The following is a 13,471-nucleotide window of genomic DNA, read 5'->3' on the forward strand; positions in this document are numbered from 1 at the left end:
ATCACAATACCTATATGTTTGACCATTTGAAAATACCCACGTGATTATACACCATCACTGCCCGCGTAAATGGACAGACAGATAAAAACTTCTGGGGTGGGCAATCGGATGTTAATGTAGCGACATGTTTCATTGTTTGGTTGTAAAACAAAAATATGAAAACACATGTTATATCGCGGTAATTTGCATACAAGTGTATGGTTTGTTTTTAATCTCTTTGGTTTGTTTGCAATTAAACACTGCAATCATATATTTCGGCGGAAATAGTTACAGCGAATAGCTTAACAAGATTGGTTTTACACAATATTAAAAAGTTGTTTTGCGTTTAGCTGTTTTTCTTGTCTAATATCCAGGAAACAAAATATATAAATATATCGTTACTTTCTTAGTTGCTCCATATGTTCCGCTTTACGGAAAATTGTACACGATTTTTGAACTCAAGGAACAACGCATCACTAATTTTGCACTAAAATACAAGTTTTTTTAAGGGAAAATTTACAATTATTTAATACTTTTACAATTATTTTGTTAAATATTTAATTTATTATGACATTCAGGACGTTTAACAAGTTAACGATGGGCGCTATTCCGTTGATGTTTTTCACAGTTCCGCAATTCTTTCCGTAATTGATCCATATTGAAATTTGTAAATTGTAAACTGATTGATTTGAGATTTGAGATTAATGTTTTTGTTGTTGTTTGTATGACGATATTGCAATGTAGTGAAATTGTATTAAAACAAGAAGAATAAAAATTACACACGAAAGTCTTAGAATAGCTGTATTTCAACTGTGAAGATTGTAATTTCTAGGAATAGACGGGAAAATTAAAACTGCGCTAAACCGTTTTTATCGTAAAGCAGTTTGTAAAATCAGTTGTACAATGTTAAGTTAATTAGTAACCAAGTATAAGATTAATATGTCAATACGTTATGTGTTACAAAGTTCACAATATTTTACAAGTAAATAGTTCTCAATTTTTGTACAACTTGTTTTATTCCTTAACACAAAACTAGTTTAACTTCGAGCAAACTCGTTAACGTTTATTTTTTATCATGCAGTTCCTATTTAGGACTTCATAATGTATTCTATGAAAGACCTGCTGTCATGGTGGGAAGTACCTGCAATTGCTCATTTCTTTTCTTTGTTTAAAAGCTGTTTTTCTCTTACCGACTTCACAATTGAGGTAACCTGTTATGTAATTTGCCTGTTGTTTTGCTGCTAATTTCCTTCTTTGCACTCTTTCAAATTAATCTGATCTTTATCGGTGTATTAGGAAACACAAATAAAATCATTATATACATAAACATATATATTTCTATACATGTGTTAGTTTTTTCAAATTTTATTTAAAAAGACCTAACAGTGTAAAATTCTCATGTGACAAAATAACGAAAATAAAAAAAAGAGCACAAAAGGCAATATACTATACTAGGTGGTCTAGGGTTAGTTCTTATTGTATCACATGTAATAGGTGGATTTTTAATAACACTTAATTTATATATTATATATATTTAGCCTAGCATGTAGTCATATCAGTGGCTATCTCTTTTTAAGTAATGTATTTCACAGTGAAAATTACTAGGCTCAGTTTGCAGGGTCTCGGTATGTGTTTTACCCTATCCAAAAACTTGTAGTTCTGGAAACTCTGGTCTTTATTGGGAAAATTATAATTTTATTTTATAGGAATTAGAAGAAGCGCTACTCACAGATGGGGAAAATGATGCTTCTACCGCATTCACATCCAAACTCTTAATGGAGCTTTTACAAGGATGCTACAACAACTCAAACATAAGGTAGTATGAGAATCATATACTGTCTCTTTAATCTGGTTTCTACAAAAATACAAAATATATCTCAATTTCAGTATTTCAGAACTAATAGATGTTACATATATTATGGGCTTATCATAATTGTCATGCTCTATTTCATTGCTTTCTACTTTTTTATGATGTGGCTTAAATACTAAGCATATACATATAAATCAATATGGAAGCTCTGGCAACTTATTCCCCAAACCACATTACATGCATCTAGCTTGTATAGGACAATCGATTGATTTACCTTTTTCAATAAAAAATAAAAATTAGACATTAAAAACTTGCACTTAATTGCATGCATTGAGTGTAGTAATGACTGATTATTTTTGTCCTTTAGACTATTTTGTTTTACTTCCCATAAAATACATGCATATAATGCATATAATGCATATATGTCACATTTGGTAAAAATCAATATGGAAATTCTCTTAAAGGTTGCCATTATTTCATGCTGATAAAATGCACAATTGTTGTATGCACATATACAGTTTCATATTTTCTTTTTTTATTTTAGTAATGTACTTTTAGTTTTTTATTTTTACATTTAAACTAATGGAGTTTTTAAACACATGATATCACTCCTGTTTAAAAAGTTGTGTGTGGATGTCATCCTGTGCACACCTTATGTTAGTATATATCACAGTGGTGTCTTTAGTATCTCTTATAAAGAAAAAAAATATTGATATTTACTTTAAATTCAAGTTATTAAAACAAACAAGTAGTAAACTGGATGGGTTTTACTTTCACTCCTCCAGTGATTAAGTGTGAATATTAAACACCAGTCACACCACCAAACTGTAAGCAACTTTATGATTATTTCATAATTTTTTACTTTTAAAGTGTTACAAACTACCATGAGACATTGATTGACATAATGAAGAGAAGATGGGAGATCGAGGACGGACGAGTCAATCCATTATCTTCAATATATTCCGACTTTCACAGTTTACCAACTCAACTTAAAGTACAAATCATTCACAGACTCACTGAGTATAGACTGGACGCACAGGTTTGATATTTAAGTATTTCAACATTGTACAGGTAGTTACTTGTATTTTGGCTCTTCTGGCAAGAATGTCATTTTAATTCCTAATCAAAGATTCCAATTGAGACATTTAATATGAATATAGTTATTTTAATATGTGTCTGCATGTCACGCAACAGTATTTTTAACTACTTTATAGGATGTAAGTAGTTAAGCTGTATTGTTGTATGCTATTTAATGTTTTATTGACTGTACTGACAGTCTGTATTTTTAATAGTAAATGTTCTTTCCTGCAGGATGTTGACGAAAAGTTGTCAGGTCTCAATCCATCTGACCTGCGATTAGAACCACTTGGTTCCGACAGAAATGGATCAAAATATTGGTATTTTTTCGGTGTCAGGTAAATATTGCTCCCTTACTATTTAACTAACAGTTTTAGGCGGGGGTCAGAAACCTTTTCAGCTAATAGAGGTTCGAGAGCTAAGTCATATTTTTATATATTTTTGTGAGAGCCATATAGTATTTTGCTTAATTAGCAGAACTTTTTAAAAACAACTAGATTCACAGAAATATCATTCTTGGTAAACAAGTTTAGGCGACCAAAATAATTCATGGCATTTTTTAGTGCAAATATTATGAATGGATTGTTTTGGTTAATTGATACAAATAAATTGTTTGGTAATATAAAAGAAAAAAAAATTATTTCTAACTATTGTGCTGGGAAATGCAAACTTAGATTATTTGTGATCCAGATGGGTCTTTAAAAGTGTCACATCTTGGTTGCAAGTCTAGATCCCCAACCTCTTGTTTAATGCATCACTTCCTTACCATGGACAGTGCCTTGCTTTGACAATTAGGTATTGTTGCATTAAAAATAAACACATTGTCGTTATGGTCTGAATTATTGCTACCAAAGTTTTGTCGGTAAAAGCAGGACAGGAGGGGAAACAGCCACTAAACATTGGTTATTATTATTAAACCTATTGTTTACCCATTTTAGGATGTAAACATCGGTGCTAATAAAACATAACATGTCATTACACATAACTTCTTAATATAATTTCTCTCTAGATTATACAAGGAAACCCCACCTTTGCACAAATCTGGGAAACGAAGAAATGGTTCAAGTCCTTCTGTGAAAAGAAGCAAATCTAATGATCCTTTCTGGGGATTTCCTAAGGTTAGTTGGATGAACAAATATATAACTACTACACTTGTTTTGATTAAAATGAGGCACAGAAAACAGACAATTTTTGAATACAATTTCTTTTGAATACAATTGCTGACAAAGTAGGATACATGGCCAAAGTGTGTGAAAAAAAGCATCCGTGTTATAACGACTGTAGTTTTTCTGCCACATGAAGTTAATGATGATTTTACTTCAGCAGAAACATCTCGTCGGGAAGAAGAAACATAAGAAGAAGGGATGGAAGAAGAAGAAACGAGAGGCGGGAGAAGATTATGAATATTTCAGTAAGATCTTTTATCACTAATGAGTTTTTTGGTTTTAAAACTAGGCATAAAAAGCATAACTCACATACTGCCTAAATTTTGCAGGTAGCTTATATAATATTTATTGTTTTTTTTGTGAGGTCAAAAATCTGCTTCAACTGTAATCTGAAGAGATATAAAATGATTGATTTTACATGAATAGTTGTGGTGAGGTATCTTCTTTAGGTGTTTCATTTGTTCTCGCACATAAGCATAGTTATAAAACTGTGTCAACTTCAACAACAAAAAAAACTGGGGACAAACTGGTCCTAAATCCTAAGTCCTCTGACAAGACCTGACCCAAGATGGAACATAACCACAGTGACTGCCTTTAGTGCCATGCTGAAGGTCTATTCATTGCTGATTTGAATTAATCTCCTGTTTTTCCAGGTAGTGACCGTTTATCTGATAGCAAATGGGAAGTAGTGTGTTATAATGTGAATGACTGGAAGCAACTTGCCAAGAAAATGGTGGCCGGCATCTCAGAGAAAGAAGAGGCACTCCATCAACTTATAACTGAGAACTTTCTTCCAAATCTTCCGAAGATAGTGGAAGACATGGTAAGAATGAAACATATTAGATCACATTATTATTTATGTCTATTTTGAACCATTTTATGCTTTTTTAAGTTTTATTTTCCACATTTTTTTCATTTTTACCAAAAAAGTTTGAATGTTTTTTTTTTGTTTTAGGAAAATCAGAAACTTCAGAAACTGCAGGCAGAACCACGAAGGTCTTCTTGTCGACTTTTGGCAAAGAAACTGTATGAGGAAGATGGGGTATGTACACTTGTTTGCTTTCTGCTACTTTAACATATGGTGAAGTCCATGCGATAGTACCCTGGGTCAAATTGTCCCAAAATATGTCATTTACTTGCTTCAAATAGTAGATCTATACCAGGGCCTTGGCTCAGTGATTAGGTGCTTGCATTATATCCAAAGGGTAGCGGGTTTGATGCTTTGATAGGTGTATGTGTCTCTGGACAATGCAGTCGCCAGTCAATGGACATTCGTCCATCCCAGGAGTCACTAAAGGGTTGAATCTCTCTGTCCGAATAATAGGCAACTCAAACTGTCAAGTATCATAGAGTTCCACTCTGTAGGACTTCACCAACGTACAAATGGGGGCCCACTTTAATTTTCACCACTGATTATATGATTTCTATACAGGGGATAGAATTGAAGAGAGAAGAGCAAGAGAACGTTCGACGAAAAGAAGAAGAGAAGAGGTTGGAGATTGGATTTGAAAAGATGTTGAGAGTCGAACTTGATCGAAGAAAACGTGAAGCTTACTCTCGGTGGAGAAAAGGTATAAACTAATTTTGAATTTGTAAATGCTTTTTTCAATAAACTATATATTTTTAATATTTTACAAACTGGTTCAACAAAAAATTACAGCTACTCTAATGGGAGCATCAATTACGACATGCACCACATATAGGAGCCTAACGTTTAAAATACATCAAGTTCAAAAGGTCCAAAGTGTATGTGTGCTGAAGGCGCAAAATTTACTTTTCAGTGCCTTTGCTACCACCTTCGCCACACATGTCACATATTAGGCATAAAAAACTAAATTATATTACAAAGGAAACTATAAAACACATTCAAATCTAAAAATATACAGTCCGGAGCGTATCACTATTTTTGCTCTTTAGAACAAGAAGAACAAAGAAGACAGAGGTTGGAAGATGGACTTCTCCTTGATGATGATTCCAGCAGTGGAAGTGAGAGCAACACCGATCCAGTGAGTCCTCCACAAAGATCCCAATTGAAACGAGAATCTTCATCAAACCAGCTGCATCAACGCAAAGATTCTGGGGTCAAAATGACGAAAAATGCTGTTTCAAAGTAAGTGAGCAGTGTTTTGTATATTTTTTCTACATATGTGACGTCTTACAAATGGCATGGAACCTGAAATTTATTCCAGAGCTGGCTATTACCTGACACTCAGGTTTTTGTTTGCTATATAAACTGTGTTCTGTTTTGTTCTGCTCACATTTTTAGGCTTAGATTTCCTATAACTTCATGGGTTGTTAGAGAGATCAAAAAAAGAAGTTAAGTTCCAGTTTAGGGCTTAGGATTTAGTGGTTAGCATATAATGTAGTTGATTCTTTACCAACACCCAGATTTTTAGAATACAATGTAATAATACATTATCTATTAGTATGTTGCTGTGCAGTTGAGGTAAAATATTTCTTATGTTAACTCATTCAGTTTTAAACTGAGTTTGATCATCCAAGTTGCAGAAATAGCACAGTTGGAACAGACTCGAATCCAGCTATATTCTTTCTAATTCAGAACAGCATATTCTACCATTGTTAGTAAATCAGATAAAATAATTGTAAGATCTTACAATGAGAAATTAGCTTGGCAGAGATTAGTAGAAGTACTTCTGAAATATCAGGTTAGTTTTTAACTGATTATTTGTATGTACATTTTAACATGTAGGGGTAACAATATTTTCCCATATAAAAAACTTAATGGTTAAAAACTATCCATTACATTAAAAAATGACTTAAATTATTAATATAGTGATAATCAGTTTGAAATTAGAATATAGATGACTAAACACATGATGTCATCGCTATTTTAAAAACGTACAATACCTCACCCCAGGCAATTCCATACAGTAGTAGTGGTATGTTATAATTTTTGCAAATTTTGGGTAAGATTGTTTTTAATAAATATTGTAATCTTGCAGTATTTAAAACGGCAGGCGATATTTTGGTAACTTCAACTTATTTAGAAAGTTATTTCCGTGAATTGAGTTTATTTTTTGAGCGATTTTCCTATTAACTAAAATATAATATGGCTCCAACAGAAATAAAATTAAAAAGTATGTAGCAATCTTGGCTCCCTCAGCCAAAGAGGTTTCCATCCCTGCTTAACAGTTGAATAATATTAACTCTTTACTCTAACCTACAGAAAAACCAAATCTACAGTTTCTACTGAAAACAAAATTAAACAAAAGCTTCAAAGTGAAACTTCTGCCAGTCCTCATCCAGATATAAGTGACCATGAGTATGCTGTTATGCAAAAGGTAACATGTTATATATATTGTTTGTGCGTGTGTGCTACATATCATGCAAATATTGAAATTATATATATCTTATACCTTATATGTCTTGAAAAAAGTAACATATTATTGCACGCATAAAGAAGTTCCGCTCATTCATTCATGTACTTATCTTTAGACATGGGAGGTGCTAGACAACAACCCAGAAGCTTGGCCATTCCAAACTCCAGTAGAAGAATCATATGCTCCTGGTTACCATAGTGTTATCAAGGTAATTTAATAAATATGATGAATATACATTGACTATACTCTATTGTATAAACACCTAACAGTGCGTAATTATGCCTAAAACTTGGGTGCTAAAACAAATTTTACCCTTATTTCAAAAATGGGTAACATGTCACCCTAGGCATTCCTAATGTTATGGTTACGCCTCAAAAGCACATTTTACCCAACAGAGGCCAATGGATCTGTCCACAATTGAAGATAAACTAAAGCAGCAGAAATACAGCTCAGTTAAAGATTTCAAAGAAGACATCACTCTCATGTTTAACAATTGTCGGCTTTACAATGGCCCCGACAGTGGTAACTTAACAGATAATTATTATATATTCACTTAACTGTTGGTACTTAAGTGTGACGGCTTCCAGACTTGTCCAAAACCTTTTTTAAAAAAAACAAAACAAGTGTCTGTCCATCTGGTATAAATATGTTGTCCCTTGGAATGGACTGCAGCTATCTTTATTTTTGACCTCTATTGGTTATTTTGTTGTAAACAGAAACCGGTGTTTTATCACCTGCGTCATACCCACAAGCCATGCACATGATGTCATAGTGTTGTATAGTGGTCAGTAAGATTAGATTGTTCAAGTGATCATTGAAACATTTATATTCCACACCCCACACGATAGTTTCTGTTTTTTCCAATAGAAAAAAATATTTTTTTTTTAATATTATAATTCTGTATAAATGATAAACTATATGCTTACCAACTTAAAAATAGTTAATTTTTGTTTCTTTGTTATTTGTTGTTGGCACAGAATACACTGAGGTGGCAAACCAATTGGATGAATTGTTTCAAACAACGCTCAGTAAGAATCTTGGGGAAAAACAAACATCTGTGAAAAGTACAACTAAACAAAGTGGGTTGAATACAATTTTATTATCCAATTTATATTTAGTTAAAAGAATCCTTTTTACTGTTAAATTTTAGGTTTTTTCGTAAGGATAAGGATAAGGTTATAATAAATATCCCTATGTTTACTACCAAATTGACAATAGGAGAGAATGAAAACATGAACTATCTTACCCCAACCTACTATGCTTTTTCAGAAACTGCCCCATCACGGAAAAAGAGTCCAAGTCCGGATGTTGCTCTAGAAGATGAAGAAGAGGAGGAACGTTCGGATGATAATTCTTCCTCAGATGAATTTACTCCTTCATGGGTGTCGAAGACACAAGCAAAGAAGATGCGACTCGCATCCAAATCCAAGGATTTATCGAAAGGAAAAGAGAGCAAGGGAAGAGGAAGAGGGAGATCACTGTCGAGAAGTTCTCTCAAAGAGTCCTCTGCTCCTACTCCTCCTAAACCAAAGAACATCCGAAAGAAACCACCTCCGAAGAGAAAGCTGAGAGGAGCAACTACGAAGTGGACGACCAAGGATGAGAGTGATAACTCCGATCATGATGCGGAGAGTGACTCTGGAAACTCGGATGCGAGGAACAATGGGAATGTGGAGAAGGAAGCAGCTACGAGGGGAAGGGGGAAGTACAGAAGAGCGTCAAAGACCAAACTCCGCTCAAAAAATCATGATTCCGATTCTTCTGAACCAAGTTCTGTTTCTGTTAATGGAAAAAAAGTTGTACCGGAAGTGGAAACAGCAGTTGAAAGCAATGATAGACTTACTGGTAATGAGAACGTTGCTTCACCTCTTAAATCCCCATTGAGTAAAGATTCAGATAAAAATTCGGAGTTAAATGTGAAGTCCTCTTCCGCTGACCCCTCAGAGAAGATTACTGAGTCAAATCCTGCAGATGTTGATTCTTCTTCCTCATCTTCAAGAGGTTCCTCTCGATCTCAATCTCTAGAGAAGTTTGAAAAATTGGAAGAAGATGCCAAATCTAAACCTCAAGTGATGTGGTCACTTGATTACTTAGCGTCCCAGGCTCGTGTGCTGGAAGAACAATGCAAAAAAACTGAGTCCAGTTCAGTAAACGGCCGGCAACAGCCAGTTGTCACTAATTTCACGCACTTCTTACCAGATAAGAAACTGGACATAAAGGACAAATCAAGTATATTTTCTGCACCGAAGTTTACCCCAGAAAGCAACCTGAAATTTGTGCAATCAATATCAGATAAAGAGAGAAGTCAAAAGTTGGGGAAAAGAAAAAGGAAAGAAGAGTCTGATGTCTACTCGTTTAAAGACGAAAACAGTCCGGATCCTGTGTTCAGCCGGCTCGGTGCCGCAAACGAAAACCCGGCACAAATCAAAGCTACCACCCCTTCCCCAAAGCAGAGCCCAACCACAGTTGTCCAACGTCAAAATACGGAAACAGATTCAACCCAAAAGATTACAAAATCTCCAGCCACGCCTGTAAATCCTACTCCTAAAGCAACAGAATCGACCACCCAAAGTTCCGCCACACATGCAGGGAAAACTAACCCCTCTACATATGCCCAGTCTCATTCATCTTATTACACCACCTCTCACAATACATTGGTGTCTTCCCCAGCTTTAACAACAACCAGTTGCAAGCCAGTGAATGCTTACACCACCACTATATCCCAGGCACCCCCTGCAACTGGTTATTCCCACCATGTACCAGCGGTACCTACAACCATACCAGGTGGCCGTACAACACAGCAAAACCACCGGCCACCTTTGGAAGACCGATCACGGTCCCAAACAGAGCGCGACAACCCCTACTTAGCGAGAAAGGCATCTCAGGACGTTTACCAAGATGCAAAGATGTCTTCATCACCAAACCAAATTACTCGCCGGCCAAGTTTACCCGCTCAATCGGAGAAGCATAACACATGCCCAATTCCTGCAGTAGTTCATGCAAACAACAATACCCATAAAATTACTCCAAACCAAACCTCAAACGAACCAAATCATCCGTCCATGTCATATAAACACCCAACGAGTGTGAACCAAACTGTTGACATAAACAATCGACGGCATTCGTTATCAAACTACTCACAGCCTGATAATAGTCCAACAATTCACACTAAACCTTACAATAAATCCCCTCCCGACTGCCCTGCCACTCAACCCGAGAAAAAATCCTATTCTCAACCCCCCCAATACTCTAGCAGTAACACCATGTCCGCACAACAGGGGGGTCAGAAAGTCGGGGCTACGAGCCAAAAATCGTACCCCATAAACACCCCTACAAACACCCGTGCCTCCCATGAGCCCCAACACCCCCCACCCCCTAAACAACCCACAAAACAACACTCCCAAAACCCCCCAACCCCAGATAACAGTGTAAGATTGCAAAAACCGCCGTCGAAAAATGACACCCAACAGGGTAGAATGCAATCTTATGAACAAGCCACCCCTGCCATGCACAGATCCAGTCAATATCATGATCAACAGAACTTCTACCCTCAAGAAAAACAAGTCTCTGCTGAGAGATCTGGTGGTGGCTACTATAGAAACTCAGCTAGTCACTACCAAGAAGGTATGTTGGGTTTAAAATATAACATTTTGCATTTACCGCCTGCCTTTATTCCTGAGGTTATGGGGTCAAGGCTCGACCCTGCTACCGTTGTGCCATGTGTGTTTTTGAAAAAAAACAGTTAATTAGTCCAGGGCAGAGTCAAACTATTGTCGAGAGAATCTGGCCTAAATACCTGGTCCTTGAAAGTACCTACCCCACATAAAATATTAGCATGTTAAATTCAGCTGTAATAAATCCCATTGATTTAAATAAGCGACTAACAGTGTCATTTAGGCCAAATATATATCTCTTATATTATACAATTTGCTGGATTTTCCTTTTGTCTGTTACATATTTCATACCACCAGACCTGCAGATGTTAAATTTTTACACGTTTTTCCAGACAACCACGCTGTAGCAGCCGCAGCAACCATGTTGTTTCAAAACCCCACCATGGCAAACCTGGGGCTTCCACCTTGGTCATTATCTCAAACACAAACCAGTCATAACCGGTCTCAACCGAGCTCTACCAGCACCACTGCCAAGTCAAGTGCCATGACAGGTATGTGGTATTTAATGGCTATTGTTTTGTGACCTTTAGAACAAGTTTTTAGGTGTAGCTTCGTTTTTGAGGATGTACCAGTCATTTTGAATGGAGTGAATCAATTTTTAGTGGTTGTAGATCGTTGATTTAAATAGTTTTTTGCATGAATTTTACTTAATAATGTTATGACACAACAGTTTTATGGGGAAAATCATCATTCATTTTATAAATGCTGAAATAAAATTTCAATATAAAACTATTTAAGAAAAACTTACATTTGTGCCTACTTTAAATAATGCGTTTTTACCCCACTAAAACATAAATTTGTCCGACACAGGTGCCTCCCACCATGAGAGTGGTAACCACCGGCAACCGCATCACTCCACACAGATCTGTCAATCTTCCTCCGTTTCCACCTCAAGTCACGCACAGTCCAATCGTCATTCATCTAACGGTACGTGTAGGAAAAAACACTACTTATTTGGCAATAAAAAGTGGCCTAAAAAGTTGTATGTGTAGTCATAGGCATCACAATTAAAGGTGTATGTGTAGCAAATAATGCGCCCAGTTTTTTATTTCTTTACCATAAGTATTCACTTAATCCATTATATGTGTAAAAATAGATGTCCCTTTTATTTTTAATGAATCTGTGCTGATAAATATTTTAAGTTGGTGTAGGTTTTAGCTCAAACAGTCTGTTTTATAGCACACAGTTTAGAAAACCATGTAACGAAATATATGTTACAGCTCACCGAATGAGCAACAAGTCACGGCACCAGTCCACGACCTCCGACACCGTTGGCTCCACGGCTGCTAACACTGTCAAGTACCGTGCCACCACTGCCCACACCAATAATAACCACTGTCCACCAGCAAGCGTGGCAACTGCCAGTCAATCTGGTTCAAATACAACTAGACATGATACAGCTACAAATGAACATTTCCAGGTGATTATAATATTGTTATTAGTTTGCTGAACACATTTTAATCTAATATTGGGCATATAATGGTATGCTCTCATATTGGTTAAATCAGAGCATTGGCTATGGTTCAGAGGACCTGGGCTCGAGGCTTGACGCTGCTACCATTGTGGTGTATGAGTTTTTGGTAAAAACACTTTTCAGTAATTGAGCCAAACAAAGGATCCCTTTTGTCAAAATTATTAGCCATAAATGAAAAATAAATCACCAAAAAAGTTACGCATGCAGTAACTAATAAGCGCACAAGGTATTATAAAAGAAGTACAATTTATAAAACATGATATTTTAACCCATAAGGGCCAAAATGCCTATAACTACCTTTTTTATAATTGAATGAACTAAAACGCATTACAACCTACAGCAGCATAAGAGTTATGGGGACTACAGAAGTTACCGTATTCCCCCAACTCCCGCACCCACCCCACTGAGTCGTGAATCCCACACCCCTGGCTACTCTCCTCAGCAACATAATGGCTTGCTCTCAGCTACTGCAGGGCCCACCAACAACACCTCCCTGCTACACCAGGATCTCACAGCTTCTGCTACATTAAGGTGACAAAATTTAAACTTTAAAGAACTTTTTTGGAGAAATTTTTGTTAAAAAAATGGAAGAAAAAAATGACTGTTTGTAGTGTTAATGTTTAAGGTTAAGAAATATTTTTGTAAGTTATTACCTATTACCTATCTAAATGACATTATTTATAAAGACTTTAATTAAACCATACCACTCTAGAGCGTTGCAACAACAACATAAAGGTGACCGTCCTTCCCCACACGCAGCGGCAAGCATGTTACATTACGCAGCTGCAGTACAACAGTCTCAAGGTGCCGTTGCCGCTGCCAACGAACAATATAATCGTCTTGCTGCATCAGGTAATAACTTATGTGAAAATACAGGCTCCGTTGCTCAGTGGCGCCATCATTGTAAGTAAAGGACTACAACTTTGCTATCAATACACAGCCTAAAAACT

General features: G+C 36.0%; 1 protein-coding gene across 1 annotated transcript; it reads left to right on the top strand.

The window, feature by feature from the left end:
* Nucleotides 1-1,039: 1,039 nt before the first annotated feature.
* Nucleotides 1,040-13,463, top strand: LOC100179806 (uncharacterized protein KIAA1211 homolog). The gene is made up of 20 exons (XM_026836777.1): nt 1,040-1,185; nt 1,686-1,795; nt 2,660-2,828; nt 3,101-3,204; nt 3,876-3,984; nt 4,193-4,277; nt 4,686-4,855; nt 4,988-5,074; nt 5,465-5,603; nt 5,950-6,142; nt 7,220-7,334; nt 7,489-7,581; nt 7,769-7,895; nt 8,351-8,452; nt 8,643-10,997; nt 11,380-11,538; nt 11,858-11,974; nt 12,268-12,467; nt 12,862-13,052; nt 13,234-13,463. The coding sequence occupies exons 1-20, from the start codon at nt 1,081-1,083 to the stop codon at nt 13,430-13,432; spliced, it is 4,929 nt and encodes a 1,642-aa protein (XP_026692578.1). The 5' UTR covers nt 1,040-1,080; the 3' UTR covers nt 13,433-13,463.
* The last annotated feature ends 8 nt before the right edge of the window (nt 13,464-13,471 follow it).

This window comes from Ciona intestinalis, chromosome 11, assembly GCF_000224145.3.
Source record: "Ciona intestinalis chromosome 11, KH, whole genome shotgun sequence".
NCBI lineage: Eukaryota > Metazoa > Chordata > Ascidiacea > Phlebobranchia > Cionidae > Ciona > Ciona intestinalis.

Excerpts from the sequence above, each read along its gene's own strand:
- LOC100179806 (XM_026836777.1), top strand. The coding sequence starts at position 1,081 with ATGTATTCTATGAAAGACCTGCTGTCATGGTGGGAAGTACCTGCAATT. Across the intron at positions 1,186-1,685 it reads TTACCGACTTCACAATTGAG|GAATTAGAAGAAGCGCTACT; the intron begins GTAACCTGTTAT and ends TTTATTTTATAG. Across the intron at positions 8,453-8,642 it reads GAAAAGTACAACTAAACAAA|AAACTGCCCCATCACGGAAA; the intron begins GTGGGTTGAATA and ends ATGCTTTTTCAG.